The sequence below is a fragment of the Phlebotomus argentipes genome, unplaced genomic scaffold (genome assembly GCF_947086385.1).
Source record: "Phlebotomus argentipes unplaced genomic scaffold, Phlebotomus argentipes genome assembly scaffold_4, whole genome shotgun sequence".
Taxonomy (NCBI): domain Eukaryota; kingdom Metazoa; phylum Arthropoda; class Insecta; order Diptera; family Psychodidae; genus Phlebotomus; species Phlebotomus argentipes.
Window position 1 is genome coordinate 11193749 of NW_026776174.1, and position 16845 is coordinate 11210593.

Below are 16845 nucleotides of genomic sequence, written 5' to 3' on the forward strand. Positions count from 1 at the left end.
GCGTCCCAATCAAAATACGCTGTTGCGCATGTACCAGGATTGTCCTCCAAATTTCCCCAATTACTCATAATTGCCCCCCGCTTTTATGGATATTCATTGAAGTTTTCAGTATCATGCGCCCTCCCTAGTTATAACATGCCTATTAACGCATTACTTATTTAGCGCTCTCCTCTATCGGTAGCCAGTTGCGAGCGTCAACTGATGGCACCTAGGATGCCACCCTTTCGCCCCCAAAGGCGCCCCACGAAGGCGAATCACTGCGGTTGTTGCGAGACGCACTGGCAAATCCATTTTCAGCCAATCCATTCCATTCGAAAAGCGCGGTTTTTCTCAGAAGCAACATCTGCACTCCCTTTGTTTGGTGGTTTAATGAACTTTGGGTGGTTGAAAGTCTCTTAAACAGTCGTAAAGCAAATTGAGAGCTCTTATTAGCATTCTCATGCATTAAGTACTTTAACTTCTTCGTAAGTTTGCTGCTGATGTGATGATAATTGCTGCCCGACAAAATTCAAACATTGAACTCATGGGAAAATAAGTTTTAAAGAGTCTGAAAAGGCGGAGAGTCTAAATGGGCGGGGCTTAAAGTTAGACGTTTTTAGTTGTAATTCTGGAAATTTACTGAAAATAAGTGAGAATTTCTATTCAAAATCATACAAATTGAAAAGAAAAACTTATTTTCTCGCACATTACAGAATATATTTTTGGGTAAAACTTGAGTAAATCATATAAATTATAAAATGGCCTTTTTTAACTGTGTACATAATTCACAAATTCTCGATAACTCAAAAAACAACTCGTTTCATTAATATTGGAAGCGTCGCATGAATTCTTAACGAATGTTGCTTTATTCTACGCATTTATTACGCACGGTCAATGCCAGGTAGAAAATCGTTGTGTCGTGAATTTGGCAACAGTGCTTTTCAGTCTGTGGTCGACTATTGAGCAAAGTGCGTCGCAAAGTGTGTCCGTGAGGAAGATTTTGAGCTAAAAGTGAAATGTCTGACGTGAAAGTCGAAGGCGACGCTCCGCTGCCCCAGAGGACGCCCAACCAGGGCAATCCGGGGGGCCAGGGGCCGCCGATGAAGGCCATGCAGCAGGATGATGGCATGAACGCGGGCCCGCAAGGCAAGAAGCCGCAGCGCCCTTTCCAGCAGGGCGGAATGGGCAAAAACATGCGCGGGGGCCACCGGGGCTTCGGCGGACAGAAGAACCAGATGAACAGGATGAACAGGGGCAACATGCAGCACCAGCAGCAGCGCAATGACGGCGGCATGAAGGTAAAATTGGGGTTTTTCGCTGCGATTTGCTCTGCTTTCCAAGATGGCGGCGGCGAAGCCATCGTGACACAATTGAAGACAATGGCGAATATTTGCTTCGATTTTCGCCCAAATCCCCGACCACGCCACGCTCTTTTGCGACGCAACTGACTGTCTTTGAGAGTGCCCAAGTGGTTATTGAACGCAAAAAAGGGGAAATTAAAATTCCACGCTGATTCCTGAGACCACGAGGCGAAAGTCCCTCGTGGTCCGGAAGTTGGCAGAGACATTTAACCTGCAAACGCGGAGATTCTTTCGTCTTAACTTAGGCATTTTCTCTGGTTTCCTCCTGTGTAGAATGAGCAGAACCGCGACGGGGACGAGCGCATGCCGCCGCAGCAGTCGCGTGGCCCCTTCCAGCGCACGAAGAACGAGGAGTTTGGGATTCAGCAGAGATTGAAGCACCTCCAGGGGCCCATCCATGACATTCCGCCGCTGGATCAGACGGAGATCAAGTTCAGTGGCAGGAATCGCCTCTACATCGGCAATCTCACCAATGATGTGAACGAGGAGGAGCTGAGGCAGATGTTCGCGCCGTACGGCGAGATTTCGGAGGTGTTCTCGAATCCCGAGAAGAACTTCTCCTTCGTCAAAGTGGTAAGCAAGAGACAAATCTTCGGGATTCCGGGTGTAATTGAATGTTCGCGAAGGATTTTTGGTGAAAAAATCATTATTTGGGCAAGAAATAGTCCGAAAAGATGATCCAGGAAGCTTTCTTCGAGTGTTTTAATGCGCCTTAATATTGTTTCAATTGCAAACACATTAAGAATTCTCCTGTTTTCCTCCAGGATTACCATGCAAATGCCGAGAGAGCCAAGAGGGAATTGGATGGCACGCTTCGCAAAGGGAAACCGATGAGAATTCGCTTCGCTCCAAATGGCACAATATTGAAAATCAAGAATATTGCACCCTTTGTCTCCAATGAGCTGCTCTACAAAGCCTTCGAGGTGTTTGGACAGGTGAGTGAAGTGCAATATCATCCATTATCTTGTCACTTAGAGGACAGAGAGGCCAATACAATAATAATAATTTGTATTGGCATTTGGGGAAATGAGATTGTTCAATCAAAAATTCACACTTGCAGGCCATCCAATTATTTGTCAAAATGCCCATTTGGCGTGGTGTATTTTTAAACATGTGCCCAATCGATTTTTTTGGGGTGTCTAATTGGCATTTGCATTGGGAATTTCAGGTTGAGCGTGCCGTTGTGATTGTTGATGACCGCGGAAAGCCGTCCGGCGAGGGAATTGTTGAGTATTCGCGCAAGGCGAGCGCAATGACGGCAATGCGTCTCTGTGGCGAGCGTTGCTACTTTCTCACATCGTCACTGCGCCCAATTGTGCTGGAGATGATGGAGCACATTGACGAAACTGACGGATATCCGGAGAAGTCGATCAACAAGAAGATGGGCGACTTCGCCCAGGCGCGCCAAATGGGGCCGCGCTTCGCGGAGCCGGGCAGTTTCGAGCATGAGTACGGCACGAGGTGGAAGCAGCTGTACGAGATGTTCAAGCAGAAGCAGGACGGATTGAAGAGGGAGCTGGCAATTGAGGAGGACAAGCTCGAGGCGCAGATGGAGTACGCACGATATGAGCATGAAACTGAAATGCTGAGAGAGCGTGAGTTGGTCGATTTGTCAATTTGCAATTGATTAGGCAGTGATGTGTGATTTTGATTTAGAGCTGCGCATGCGAGAGCAAGATCGCGATCGTCAGAAGAAGGAGTGGGAAATGAAGGAGCGCCATCACGAGGAGATGCGAACGCGCGAGGAGGCGCAGATGCGTCAGCATCAGGAGGACATTCAGATGCGAATGATGCGCCAGGACGATGAATTGCGGAAGAGACAGCAAGAGAATACCTTGTTTATGCAGGTAAAAAACGTACTTGTAAGTACGATTGATATTTCTATCAATCTATTTGCAATTAATGATGATATTATTGGTCCGTGTTTATGAATTTTAACTGATTTTGACTTTAACCATGTCTGATATTGCAATAATTTAACACAATTGTGAATTCTCAACACAACGACTTGGAGTTTCAAATATATTTTCATGTGTTTCTCAGGCGCAACAGCTGAATTCGCTGCTCGATCAGCAAGAGCGCAAGAACTTTGATGATCGTCGCGGTGGTTTCAACAATCAAGGTAGAGAGGAATTGATTGATACTTTGTAAAATCAAGCAAATTGCTCACTTTTCTCTTCTGTTTTCTTTTTAGGCAATGACATGAATCAGATGAATCAAATGAACGTGAGTACAAAGCATTTTATCATATTACAAATCTTGTTTCTCTTTTGAAAAAACTGACTTGTCTAAATGAAAATTATGAGATTCTCTATGAATATGAAATTGAAAATCACACTCTTGCAAAGCTATTACTCAGTGAATTCCCGTTATTCTCGATATAATGACAAAAATTCTGTGACAAGTTCACAAAATATTCTTCAAAATGTGTGGTGTCTTAGCAAATGGGGGAAATTGATAGAAAACACTTGATCTGATTTATTCAGATTGACTTGTACAGAGACGATTTGGTTGGTGGATTTCTGGGGAGAATAAAAAAAAACACGACTTTAAGAAATGCGCTTCTGTGAAGCTCTGAAACTCATTCTTTCGATCATGTCAATTTATTTTTCAATCATATTTGGCACATAAATAGTCTTTGATCTCCCAAGTTCGATCACAAATGTCTTCTGAGTGTCTTAAGTAGATCGACTTGCATCGGATTAATTGTGTAAAAAAAGATCATCGAGAAAAAACAGTCACAATTGACTCGATTTGTCATCAACACTTGAATTCTGCTGCACAACATGTTATCAGTTCATCAAATGGTAGACATAAGAGACAAAATACTTTAGGGAATTGAACAATTACTGCTGGGAAATTACACAAGAATATGAGAAAGTTCTTCCTTTCGTCATAACGTGAAGACTTTCGCCTATACTTATTTTAATTAAGCGTCACACATAATCATGATCAGAAAGCAATATTTGTAGGATGTGTTTGTGAGGAAATTCTGCACAATCCTGTGATTTCATTTTAAACATATTCAAGCGTAAACATACAATAGAGCTCAAGGCTAAGAATGTTTGAAAACTACTTGTTATTATTCCGAGGGTAACAAATTTGCAGTATCACGCTTGACTGCATAAAATGACACTTTACGACGTCTCGTGGGGATGTTATGAATTCTTCATCTCGTCAAGGAATGAATTGTAATGTAAACACTGATTAAAGTGTTTTTCTTCTGCTATTCGTGAAGGAAAATTCATTCAGGATTCGGATGAGTAGACAAAATCGTCTTACTGAATCACATTCTAGTGTGAAAAGAACTCAGAGAAGTTCTCGTATAAAATGCATTAGTATTTAAGGACATAATGGATCAGGAAGATTGAATTGAAAATCTTTGGTACTCTTTTGGTGGAAAGTGTTTCGCAAAGAAATGAAGAACTTACGCCAACAATTTGTTGGTTATTTCATCAAATTGTTGTTTATGCCATGACACATATATGATTAAGATGCTTACTTGTGTATTTACAACGTTCAATACTGCAAAATGCTGAGTGGATTTATTCTGCTTATACTTTATAGGTTGCATGATTTCAATATAATGGCGTAAGAATTGTTTGCTGTGGTTTTATGGCAAAATCACCAGCAATTTTATTGAGTTGAAACTCGTAAAACTAGGCAGGATTAATGGGAAATCTAACTACTGCACAACTCTGGACGGGAATCTGAAGATTCTCGCTTTTTTCATGTCGCTAACTGTTCTGTAAACCTTTGCGAACTCGGAAGGTCAGAAAACTATGCCCAAGTATGGTGGAAAAGAAATGAATTGTCATCTCTGCTTTACATATATACCAAATCATATGCTGTTGATGAAAACAATGAAGTTTTCGTACTATAACGCAATTCTAAGAGTTCTGAAGTCCTGAACTCAATATAAACTGGATGTTTTCTCTGCATTATTTACTAAACAACATATATATATGTACTTTACTTTGGGGGAATGAAGAGAAAATCTGGAAAGATCTTTACCACTTTTTAGTCTTCTTTCGTACTTCAATGTGCGACAAATTTCCAAATAAATATATTCTTTTAACGGAATTCTACTGAGTAATAGCACAATAATTAGAAAGTTTGCAAGGACCTTTTGCGAAGGGTCTAAATTGTTTGAAATTTTTCAAAGTTTTCTCATGGTAAAACCAAAACTTCTTGTCTCTTTTGCTGTGGGTGACCTACAAATTGTAGTTGTTACTCTCTTGGTATGTTTTAAAAAAGTGTTGATATATTGAGAAAACTACAAACAATTTACTGTTGACTATATAAAATACTATCTCTCACTGTGAATAGTATTTTCTTATTATGCATCTCACATTGCGTGTAAAAGAATTTCATAAGCCAAAAAATATAAAATAGAAACATGTGCAGAAAAATACGTTTTCAGCGAATATCAAAAAAAAAAAACAAAGAAGAGCAGAAAGAAGAAGGTAGTAATTGAAACAAACATTCAAATTTGCAATTGCGAATTAGGACGCCATTATGGATGATCACTTTAATAGACAACAACAGTCACGCTTTGACGATGGTGCGAAGCCCGGCGGCGGTGGTGGAGGCGTGAATGGTGGACCTCGAGGTAATCAGCGTCCTTGGGATCGTCGTGAGGACAATTTTCCCAACAAACGCCGACGTTTCTAAGTTCTCTTCTCTGTGTAGAGAAATTCCTACACTTTCACGCTTCGAATATCTGAGCAAAACAGAGAGAGAATGTTGTGAGAAAGGAAGATTTTGATTAGATACTATAAGTTTGACATTTATATTCATAATAACTGTAGAAGAAGTTTTAGAGGAGAGATTTCACACACACACAAAACACACACTTTACTACTTTAAACGTTGAGAATTTTCTCACACGAGAGAATGGATTAATATTGAACTTAAATATTGTCACCGACTTCTTGTTAAAGACAGAAAGAAAACTATCTTTTTAACGCATTAAAGTCGCATAGATTTAATTGAAGATAACTAATGTTTAAGGGTAAATCATCATCATCATTTCGTATTCGGTTGACGACAACTGAATGAGAAGAACATATAAAAAAATGCAAATGAAGTGTTTTACAATTTAGGAATTCCATTAAGATTGCCTGAAATTTTGAAATTCTCTTCAGAATTTCAGTTGATTGTTGTACAACAAATTATACATCTCTTATAATTAATGAAATAATAATATAGAGATTATTTTAGCGATTTGATGTGACTAAAATCCAGTCACGAGTTCAAACAAACTTTGAAGAAGAAAAAAATCAGCTGGCATTTATGCATGTCGGCAATTATGAAAATAATGTACACTTACGTGAAAATATACGGTGTGTCTGCAAAATTACACTATATAAATATCTCTGACAAAGTGCGATCTTTGGGGAAGGGAAAAGCTTTGGGATGTATTAGCAAAAACCTGTAATTCTTTATGTTTTATTTCAGTTAAAGACGATATGAATGGATTTATCGTTCATCTGCGATTTGCAGTTGGACTTTGTATTACTCATTTGTCTGTATTTCAGGTGTTTATCGATTTTACTGTCTCTTGGTTATGCCGGAAATGTCACTTGTGTGTTCCTAGACCACGATCATATAACAAACTACGTCCCTGATCTTCTAGCCACGGCCAAAAAGGGAAAACTTGGCTCACAATCTTGGAGTTGATGATAGGGTTGAAAGAAAAGTCTAAGTGATTTGCTTGGAAGGAAACTTGTGTATCTGGGATTATTTGCGCTTTACGACTTTGAACACAATCGACAAGAGTGAAGATGAAGATGAAAAACTAGTAGGAATTTTCGTAGTCTGCGTAGACAGAAATGTCTTAAAGTCTAATTTCTAAGATTTGCATGTAATGCAAATAGTGAAATCATTGGGATTTCTTAAGTTTTGTCTACTCTGACGAAATGATAAAACGATTTCAGACAATCACGATCAATAGACTCGATTCTGGACTAAAAAAAGAAGAATTAACATCTTGGATTTAAAGATTATAAAGATTTTTGATGAAGGCTGTTTGGATTTTGATATTTTTGTGCCAGAATTGAGCCTATATTTGATTTCTAATCACAACTAAGCATGTTTTCATTCTCATTCTTAAAAAAAATCCTCACTTTTCACTTCCCTGCATGAACGAATATTTGTATTTAATATAAACATTTCATCATTTCCGACTACCGGTTTTGGAGCTTCTCTAATCCCAACTTAAGGACTCTAACTCGATTCTGACAGACGAGACTGATGATGTTAATTTAGGGAAAGACAAATCATGACTAATCTTACCCAAAACTATGCGCTTGCGAGAAGCAAGACGAATTTGTGATGCAAAGTGAAAGAAAGAAAGAAAGAAATACGAATGGTTTTTGGGCATCTGAGCTGCTTGTTGTACAAGAGGTTCAACAAAACTTGTCTCTCAAACACCTGTAAGGATTTTTCTTACATCATGAACCACTGCTAGACTATCAAACTGCCGATAAATGAGTACAAGCGTACTTGTAAACTGAACCTGAATTCATAATAGCAAAAGCAATACTTGAGGTAAGAAACTTACTGTAATTCCAAAAGTGAAATATCTCGCTTTATATGACAAAAATTTACCAAACTCTATTCATGAGATGATGTAGAAGATGAACAAAATGCATTGCGGGAAAGGTGGAGCGGAATCCAGACTGTGTCCTGCTCTAAACACACTAGTGTGAAGAGGAAAAAACATCTCTTAATCCTCAAATAATCTACTCAAACTGTTGTTATGTTCCGACACGGAACTTGTCTGCCAAATCCAATTCTCAAGCAATGAGTTAACAACTCTCTAAAGCTCTGCTGTCTCTGACAAGACGCGAGGGAATTGATCATGGAAGTGATCTCTTTGTCAATACTCTAATGAAAAAGCACTGACTGAAGTGTGGAAGAAAATAATGATATATGAGAAAAATGCCAATTTGTACAAAAGCCAGCAAATTCTAATTGATTGTCTTTTGCAGTTTCGATCGCATGGCTGAAAAGTTGACTTGAGGCTTTCTGGACGAAGCTTAAAGGTATGAAATCCCCTCAATTTCTTGAATTTACTTAGAATTTAAGCAATGATGATTAGAATTACCGGTTGAAGTGTTCTAGGAAATGTTAGTGAAAACAACAAATTCTGGCTGCTTATTTTAAGTCTGAAAGTTTACATCGAATTCCTCTTAAAGTCTTGCAAATGACAAATTCTAAGTTTAGTTTTTATTATGTTTATTCACAGAATTTCTACTGATTTAGGCGTTCAACTTATCCCGCCATCAAGTACGGGGCACATGAAGTGCGGAAAATGGTAATTATTGTCTCTATAATGTGTGTTTTTATCCTTTTGGTGTTCTTATTTATTTTACTTGCACGAAAAGCTCAAATTCTTTTAATTTGTGATGAATAGAATTACCGATTGAGACTTAAAAGTCGATGAAACCAAACTTCTTGGCTGCTTATGTTCTGATTTTTCATTATAAAATGAACATTTTCTTTAGAAAAGTGATTATTTTTACTAATTCTCATTGCTTTCGTTTTGCAGAATTGATTGATGATCTTCAGGACGACTTTTCTGTTGATGTGAAGACATTGCAAAAAGGTATGAAAATATGCAGATTTTACGAGATCTTTGAAATAGAGATGAATCAATGATTAAACCAACGGATCTAATTACATAATTTTTCTATGAAAATTGATGAAACTTTACTATATGAGAATTCTTTGATAGAAGAAAAGAGATTTTTTGGCAGTTTTAGAGAGATTTTCATGGGTTTTTATTTACCTTTTCAGATTCAATGGTTTTTCAACTGGAGTTTCTCGACCAAAAGCGGTGCAAAACAGGTAATTTGGCTTAATTGAATATACACTTCAGTTGTTATGATGAAATTAATTGGTCCGTGTTTATGAATTGTTTTGATTTCACCACTCCAATTACTGAATCATTGAAGTTAACGCAAAAGAAATTGTTGGTTTTGCTTTGATTCTAATGTTGAATTTCTGTTTTCAGGTCTGGAGTTTGATTCAAGGCTGCTCAAGGAATAAAATCCGTGACTAGGTAAATTATTTGACAGAATTTTCATGCTTTAATTTAAGTGGATGATGACTTCTCACTTCTTTCCCCGGCATAGAATTTTGAATGACAATGAAGTTCTGATCTAAATTAACAGAAATACAGAAGACTTCCTTATCTATTCCTCAAATTAATGCCTTCCTCTTTATCTTGCAGGACTTACGAGACCGTCCGAGACTGAGAAGCTGGAATTAATTCTCTGTATTTAGCTTTTTATTATTAAAGATACAAAAAAAAAACACTTCATAAACATCTTTTACTTCAAAATACGTTTTGCAGCTGCGTCATTGGGATTTTGTACACGTTTCTGGGGCGAATCTGGACGTCTTTACAGTGCTGAGCTGAGGCTCTGCTGTTCCGCTTGGCCTCGCGTGCTGCCGGACGACTGCTTTGGCCTCCGGAAGAGCAGAATGTGCGGCTCCGGAGAGTGGATCATGTAGTGCACCCAGCCGGGGCTCTGCTGCACGCCCAGGTTTCGCCACTCGGTCTCTGTCATGAGGTGTGTTCTCGGGACGTGCTTGGCCATCTCCGTGGGCAGAATGACATGCCTGGGAAGGCGAAGAGAGCCAGGGAAAAATAAGCCGACCATTTCAAGGTTATGCTGGAGAAAGTGCTATTTTTACCGATACTCGAAGATGTCATCGAAATATTTCTCTGAATACTGAATCATGTTGCAGTCTGAGGGCATTTCCTGCTGTCTACACAGTGTTTTGTGTACTGCTGCTGTGTCCAGTTGCGGTATTTACGCGATATTGAGAAAAGGACGCCGTCGCCATTCGTTATTCTCCACTGACGTTTTCGCGACTTCATCGATTCTGGGATATTTTTCTCGCACCGATAGCGGACTTTTTCCGCGAGGTGGCGCGCACGCCTCATCGATTTTGGCAGATCCAGAAGAGAGAGAGGAAAAAAAACATTCAAACTGCAATTGATGTGAGTGAGACTGGAAAAGTGCATTTTCCGTGTTTTCTCGGGTGTGTAATGTGAATTGAGTGTGTCGCGGTGAAAATGGTGAATGCCAGCCTAACGTACGAGATATTGATGTATCTGAATTCATTCTATTTCGGAATGTTTGGCGCCTGCGAAGTTGGCATGAGCGTCCTGAAAGCCGTGAATCTCCCGTATCCGGAAGGGAGTTTGCTGCGTGACGCCCTACTCCTGGTGTCCCTCCTCATTGCTGAATCCATTCGAATATACTTCGGCAGACACGGAAGTCTCAGTGACCACGGTAAGCGCGCGAGAGCCCAGAGTTTGCCCAACGCGCGCCGCACACGGAAAATCTATTTTTACGAAGGCGCCGAGCTTTTGTTGAAAATGGCCTATTTTTTCCCGTCGCGCACTTGCAATTGTTTACGGCCAGGAACTGTCCGTGTGCAGCTGCGAGGGCGTGCTGGGCGGAAATATGAGGGGGAAAACCCGCAGCAAACGGCGATTCCAGGCGGCGTTTCCATGACAATGTCGGCGCCCCTAAAACGCGGAACGAGCTTGCAAGTGCGTCGCTAAAAATAGCCCAGGATTCACACACACTTTTTTCTCTCTTCTCCTCTCCAGGTTGGCGTGTCATATGCTCAGTTTTCCTCACATTTCCCAGCGCGGGCGGCGTAGTTTACCTACTGTACTTGCAGACACACAAGCTGGGTCTGGAGTACATCCTCTGTGCCTTAATGTTCGCTCTCCAGCTGACCGAGATCTTCTTCGCCCTCCTGTTCGTCCTGACCATGTGCCGTCCACCGAACTACAACTGAACCCCTGACCAGTAGCACACCCACGGACCCCCTCAATCTAGTCGCTGGCGTGCAGGAACACCCAGATTTCCCGGACAAGCCAACCAGAAATAAGGAATATTAGCGAAATGTGTTCACGTTGACAAGTTTTTCTGTGTATTTTTGAGTGTTAACCCTCGCTTAGCGAGGACATGTGACATGGCGATTGTAGCAAAGACGCAATCTTTTGTAAAGAGAGAGAGAGAAAAGGAGAAAACCAATTGTGGAAACCCCTCGAATGTCCGCTGTGGGTGGAGAAAATGTAGCCAAAGGATATCAATGTACTCGAAAAGAAACTCAATTTAATACAAGAGCATACTCGATTTAATTACTTTCTTGTATAATACTCCTATACAATAAATTTTGCACTAAAATAAATTACATTTACGCGTCACTGCAGACCCAGAAATTCAGCAATATTCAGCGATACTTTCTCATATTTTGTCGCAATATGCATAAAATATCACTATTTTCTTATGTACGTTCTTTGCGCGCCTTATCGACCTTACTTCCGCAATTAAGAGCGATAAGCCAAGTAGAGCAAACAATGATGCTTCTCACATGATGAGAGATACACAGCAGAAGATAAATTTGAGTCTGTTTTGCACGTCGAAAAACACTTAATATTCGTACAAACAAAATACTTTTGGAATAGTGAGGAAACATTCAAGACAAGATCTACCAAGTGAGTCACTTTGTCCTCTGAAATTTGGAATTCAAAATCAATCATTGAAATCCTGAATTCTTTGGCATGCAATAAAATCTGCCTTTAGCCCAGCTGATTGGCAGATATTCCTATAAATTCGTTAAATTTGCTCCTATCTTTGATAAAAACCAATTGTCTTGCTGCGTTTTTACTGGGTTGAATTGCATCTGCAATGGATTAAAGTCATAAGAATTGACTGATTTCTGCTGAGAATTCACGAAACTGGACTAGAGCGCTGACCCACTTGGTAAGTCTAGTGTTAGGATTGTGCTGCGCTTACGCGTTGAGGCGCGGCTTGGCGTACGCCGCGGCCATCTCGGCGGCGCGGCGGCGGATCGCCTTGATGCGCTGGTTGCAGTACACGCGCAGCGAGATGGCGAGGAAGACCACGAAGATGCCCAGCACGCCCAGCGACGAGATGTGGTGCTTGTAGATGAGACAAGAGAGCAGGATGGCGATGGCCTGACGCACGGTCATGATGATGGTGAAGACTACGGGCCCGAAGCATGCGATGGTGTAGAAGATGAAGAGCTGCCCGAGCGCCGAGCTGATGCTCAGCACCACGCAGTCCACGACGAACTTGGGGTGCTGCGCGGCGAAGGCCAGCGACTCCATGAAGCCGCCCTGGAGGCTCAGCGAGGCGCTGGTGAAGAGCGTGCTGAACAGGTTGATGCCGCACATCATCTGGATGGACGTCATGTCGTAGGTCTTGAACAGGTCGCCCTGCCAGTTGGACGTAAAGCTGTCGAAGATCATGTACAGCGTGAGCAGGAAGACGCCCGTGAGCGTGGTGACGGGCGACGCGCTGGAGTCCTCGGCGCTGCCCGTCATGAAGAACACCATCCCCACCGAGATCAGGCCGGCCGTGAGGTACTCGTAGAACTCGTACTTGGCCTTGGAGATGATCTTGCCCATCACCATCACGGGGATGATCTTGCACGACTTGGCCAGCACCTGCGTGGGGAAGTTGATGAACTTGAGCGCCTCGTACTGGAACCACGCGCTCATGATGTTGGACAGCGAGGCGAAGGAGTACTTGTACAGCGGCGCGCGGTGGCGCGTCCGCTGCGTGACGAACAGATACGCGCCGGAGATGACGAAGGCGAGGAATCTGTTGGTGAAGACGAGGAATTGCGAGTCCCTGAAGTGGCTCCGCTTCCCGTCCGCGTCCTCGTACTCCTGCGTCATGATCTTCTCTTGCAGCACGCCCCACGTGAGGTGGCACGTCATCAGGCCCAGGAAGCAGTACGTCAGCCGCAGGCATTCCCGCAGGAAGCCCTGTCCGGAGGCCTTCTTCTGCTGCGCCGCATCGGACTTCTCCACCTCGGCGCCGCTGAAGCAGAAGCGCACGGCGGACGGGATGAGGCGACCCTCGCCGCTCTTCTCCAGATACCGCACGCGCTTCGTGTACTTGTAGATGAGGAATCCGGGCAGGAAGATGCACGAGTAGCCGAAGCAGTTGAGCCCCAGCTTAAGTATCCAGCCGTACTCTTTTGCATGCGTGTCAACCAGCTGACTCAGCGTGAGATCCGAGTACTCCCCACCAAAGTAGAGTCTCATGAAATTCGAGAGGATGTGAATACATCCCAGAGTTGCAATTATAATTACACTGAATGCAGAAAAAGAAGGGACAATCAACAAATCTCCTCCACTTTCTAGGTTATCAACACCACAAATCTCACCATATTATCACATCAGGAATACGATTTTCCATGGTATTACTGCAAATCTAAGTAGCGCGGTGATACTTCTCTGCGAAATATCATGTGTAACGTGGTAAATTTCGCGTGAAAGTAGTGAAAAAAAATTAAATAAATATTCGCAGCGATTTTGAATGGCAAAAACACTCAAAAATCGAAGATATGGCAATTCCGGCAATTTCCGCTGGGCGGCGCTGCGAAAATATCCGGGAGGGAAATTTTTGCCCCCACCATGCGGAAATCGATGAGTTTTAGAACAAATATGGCGTGCGGCTTTTGAGGAGGAGAGTGAACGAGTTTTCTTCCCGAGTTTTCAGCGGTTTTCCTGTTTGTACTCTGATAAATCTCGTCTGAAAGTAGTGAAAAACCGCAGCAGAGTATCTTCGGCAGAAGATAGTGGCAAAAGTGGGCAGGAAAAGTCTTCGGAAAAAGGTGAGAAGAGGAGAAGAAAGAATGTGATAAAGTAATGAAATTCCACACCACACACTTCTATTTCCATCCACACTCATTCACACAGTCTTCACAGCGCTCGCACGGCTATAAATAGAAGTTGCATGTGTCAGCGGAATAATAAGGTCTTCCAAATTGCAGGATTGAGCACACACAGAGCACGGAATTGAAGGGAGAACGGGAAAAGGCAGGCAATATGGCGTCGCAAGTGGTTGACAAGATTCACATAAACAACTCGACGAGTATCTCGCTGAACGATCGCTTCACCATCATGAAGAGCACAGTGGATGCGCGCAGAGTGTCCAGGGCGAGATCCCGATCGCGGTCCCGCTCGCGTTCGCGCTCGCGCAACTTCAGCGAGCCGCTTGTGCAGCGAAACACTGCCGCGTCCCTTCAGGGCGGCTCCGCCCGCAACAAGAGCCTCATCAGTCGTCTGACACAGAAGCACGACGCCCTGGCGGAGAGGACGTTGCGAATGGTGAGTCCCACTGCGAGACGCAGAAAGGCAGAGTGTGACTTTTTCTCTTGTCTTTGCAGAGAAATATGCGCAACAACGTCCGCCCGAGGCAGCAATCCGGAGGCAATCCGGGTCGCAACGGTCAGAATGCTCTCAGAAGGGCCGCACGAGCCCTCAATGTGTTGACGGCGGGCAGACGCCTCTCGCGGGCCAATAGTTTGTCAAATATTGCAACGTAAGCCCCTAAATTTCATCCTCAAAGTCTTATAAATTGAGCTCAGAGTCGTGTTGCAACTTCCAAAATCTCCTGGCACATCACATTCGAGAGATCATGACACGCAATTTGCGCGAGATTTGGCCAAATGTGCTTGTGCCGATCCTTGTCTCGTTGGCGTTTGGAGATATTTTTCCGGGATGGCGATTCAGGCAGGGAGACAAGGCTGAAAAACCTCTCTCTTTATCTATGATTTTCCTAATCCTGTGATAAGTAATTTTGCCCCCCTGAATATTATAGTGTGACAGAGCGATTTAGTAGCGGCAGAATGAGTCGCACGGCATCGATGTCAAATATAGCAAGTCGCATTGGCCAGAGGCGCCGCGGAGCAGCGAATATGCGTGGCCAGAGGAATCTGAAGAGGACCGGAAGCAGGCAGAGCGTCAACAACTTCACCAGGGGCCCGCGCGAGTCCGTGAATCGTCGCCTGGGCAGGAGCGCGGTACAGATGGGCCAGCAGAGAGGAGGAGCGGCGCGACGCGGCGACAGAGGCGCTCAGCGGCCGATGGGACAGCGCAAAGGCGGGCGTCCGGCGCAGCAGCAACAGCAGCAGCAGCCGCGCGGCAGATCCCGAACTCGGTGAGCGATAATCACAGTTTGGCGTCATAGATAAAAGGCCATATTTGTCATTTATGGAGAATTCCAATGTCAAGGTGAAGAATTTTTGGGCGTGTTTGTGAGTTTGGGCAGCATTTTATGGTAAAATTGTGAATTTAGTCGTTTCACGTGCCCTTAAATCACTTTATGACATGTCTTGAGGCTTTGTTGTTTCACAAATTTGCCCTTAAATGCCGTTCAAGAGCTCACAAACATCCTGGATTCCTCAAAATTTTAGCCACTTCTTGACCTTTTTTGTATTCACCTGACTTCGTTTACCTTTTGACATTGGAACCTTGATTGAAAATGTGCGCAGTAAAATATCTATTGACGATTTTTGGGTAGATAAGAAACGACTTAAGAGGGAAAACACAAAAAAAACTGTCAAGGAATGTCAATGTTTCTCACTTAGATTCTATTTTGAGAGGAAAATGCGAGTAAAAACCGAGGTTTTGATATTTTTAAGCACTTTTCTAAGGCAAAGCATGAAATTTCGTCTAATGTATTATAAAAATGTCTGACTAATCAATTAATATGCGGGGCATTTGAATGGGAAAGACTTTTATTCAAAATAGATGTGTAAAAAGTGCTTTTCAATCAATTCCATGGTTTCTGAACTTTCTCTTCGGGTTAGCGGATTTTTGGGGTTTTGAATTTCGTGTGCGCACATTTTTGAGCGTCAATCTTTAAAGGAGGACCAATAAAATCCCTTAACACAAGAGTTTTTAAAATGCAAATATTTAAACGCGAGTTTACATCGAACCAATTCTAGCTATTCCTGATCTAAGAGCCAATCAAAAGCTGTCTTATAAGCATTTCTGTTGTGCTGTGAATGTAAACCATTTATTCTGTAACTCACAGAAAGTTCTATTTTGGGGCGCTTGTAAGAATGCTGCAGATTGTTTACAATGCTGGGAATTGCATCGACTAATCAGGGGAATTTCTTTGATGTCTCTGCACAGGGTGATGCGCAATGCTGCCAACGGAGGCGGACCAGGAGCTCGCGGCCGGTCGCAGTCCAGGAATCGGGCGCAGCCGAACGGCAGGAGCAGGAGCAGGAGCAATAGACGCAACCGTAGCCGCAGCCGTGGACGTAATGACTATTAGTAACTATGCCGCGACTGTCCGGACAGGACATTCTAAAAGCCTCTTCCATTGCAGAGCCCAATCGGCAGCCGGCGAAGAGCAAGGAGCAGCTGGACAAGGAGCTGGATCAGTACATGTCTCACACGAGCGCTGATCAGATGGACACAACGTACTGAAAGCGGCGCTTTTTCTCATTTCTGAAGTCATCGATTATGTTTTTTTGCATTCTCAAACTCCGCGGAGGATTTTTCTTTGAACTATAAGAATTCTGAGAACATGATTTGGAATAAAATTACATTGAAGTTCACACTAAACGGCACTGAGTTTTTTCTTTTCCTCCGCTCTGCCTCTAAAAGCGCCCAATGACGTGTTCGCGAGACGCGCGAGAC

General features: G+C 42.8%; 5 protein-coding genes and 2 non-coding genes across 10 annotated transcripts; 5 read left to right on the forward strand and 2 right to left on the reverse strand.

The window, feature by feature from the left end:
* Positions 1–903: 903 nt before the first annotated feature.
* Positions 904–9538, forward strand: LOC132258342 (hrp65 protein-like). Of its 3 annotated transcripts, XR_009468274.1 has the most exons (12): positions 905–1277; positions 1614–1913; positions 2105–2275; positions 2509–2935; positions 2997–3202; positions 3384–3462; positions 3535–3566; positions 8336–8389; positions 8593–8661; positions 8896–8952; positions 9144–9194; positions 9361–9538. XR_009468274.1 is itself a non-coding variant. In XM_059755639.1 (8 exons), exons 1-8 carry the CDS (start codon positions 996–998, stop codon positions 6012–6014), a joined length of 1662 nt encoding a protein of 553 aa, XP_059611622.1. In that variant the 5' UTR covers positions 904–995; the 3' UTR covers positions 6015–7705. The 3 variants fall into 3 exon arrangements, 2 of the variants coding, with proteins under 2 accessions (XP_059611622.1, XP_059611623.1); XM_059755639.1 differs by lacking the exons at positions 8336–8389; positions 8593–8661; positions 8896–8952; positions 9144–9194; positions 9361–9538 and adding an exon at positions 5850–7705 and having other exon boundaries at positions 904–1277; XM_059755640.1 differs by lacking the exons at positions 8336–8389; positions 8593–8661; positions 8896–8952; positions 9144–9194; positions 9361–9538 and adding an exon at positions 5850–7705 and having other exon boundaries at positions 2997–3187.
* LOC132258972 (small nucleolar RNA U18) lies at positions 3240–3309 on the forward strand. Its single transcript, XR_009468292.1, has one exon. It is a non-coding gene; the product is annotated as a small nucleolar RNA U18 (small nucleolar RNA).
* Positions 9228–9296, forward strand: LOC132258981 (small nucleolar RNA U18). Its single transcript, XR_009468300.1, has one exon. It is a non-coding gene; the product is annotated as a small nucleolar RNA U18 (small nucleolar RNA).
* A 42-nt stretch (positions 9539–9580) lies between the features above and the next one.
* On the reverse strand, positions 9581–10220 carry LOC132258348 (cyclin-dependent kinases regulatory subunit-like). The gene is made up of 2 exons (XM_059755647.1): positions 10047–10220; positions 9581–9971 (listed from the first exon to the last, which is right to left on the reverse strand). The coding sequence occupies exons 1-2, from the start codon at positions 10109–10111 to the stop codon at positions 9752–9754; spliced, it is 285 nt and encodes a 94-aa protein (XP_059611630.1). The 5' UTR covers positions 10112–10220; the 3' UTR covers positions 9581–9751.
* An 87-nt stretch (positions 10221–10307) lies between these two features.
* On the forward strand, positions 10308–11168 carry LOC132258347 (transmembrane protein 216-like). Its single transcript, XM_059755645.1, has 2 exons — positions 10308–10651; positions 10975–11168. Exons 1-2 carry the CDS (start codon positions 10432–10434, stop codon positions 11166–11168), a joined length of 414 nt encoding a protein of 137 aa, XP_059611628.1. The 5' UTR covers positions 10308–10431.
* A 993-nt stretch (positions 11169–12161) lies between these two features.
* LOC132258343 (adenosine 3'-phospho 5'-phosphosulfate transporter 1) lies at positions 12162–13716 on the reverse strand. The gene is made up of 2 exons (XM_059755641.1): positions 13575–13716; positions 12162–13501 (listed from the first exon to the last, which is right to left on the reverse strand). The coding sequence occupies exons 1-2, from the start codon at positions 13604–13606 to the stop codon at positions 12169–12171; spliced, it is 1365 nt and encodes a 454-aa protein (XP_059611624.1). The 5' UTR covers positions 13607–13716; the 3' UTR covers positions 12162–12168.
* Positions 13717–13834: 118 nt separating this feature from the next.
* LOC132258346 (serine/arginine repetitive matrix protein 2-like) lies at positions 13835–16770 on the forward strand. Of its 2 annotated transcripts, none has more exons than XM_059755644.1 (6): positions 13835–14024; positions 14184–14520; positions 14580–14734; positions 15014–15352; positions 16333–16476; positions 16532–16648. In XM_059755644.1, coding segments are annotated over exons 2-6 (921 nt in total). In that variant the 5' UTR covers positions 13835–14024; positions 14184–14238; the 3' UTR covers positions 16533–16648. The 2 variants fall into 2 exon arrangements, with proteins under 2 accessions (XP_059611627.1, XP_059611626.1); XM_059755643.1 differs by having other exon boundaries at positions 13839–14024; positions 16333–16463; positions 16532–16770.
* Positions 16771–16845: the final 75 nt, after the last annotated feature.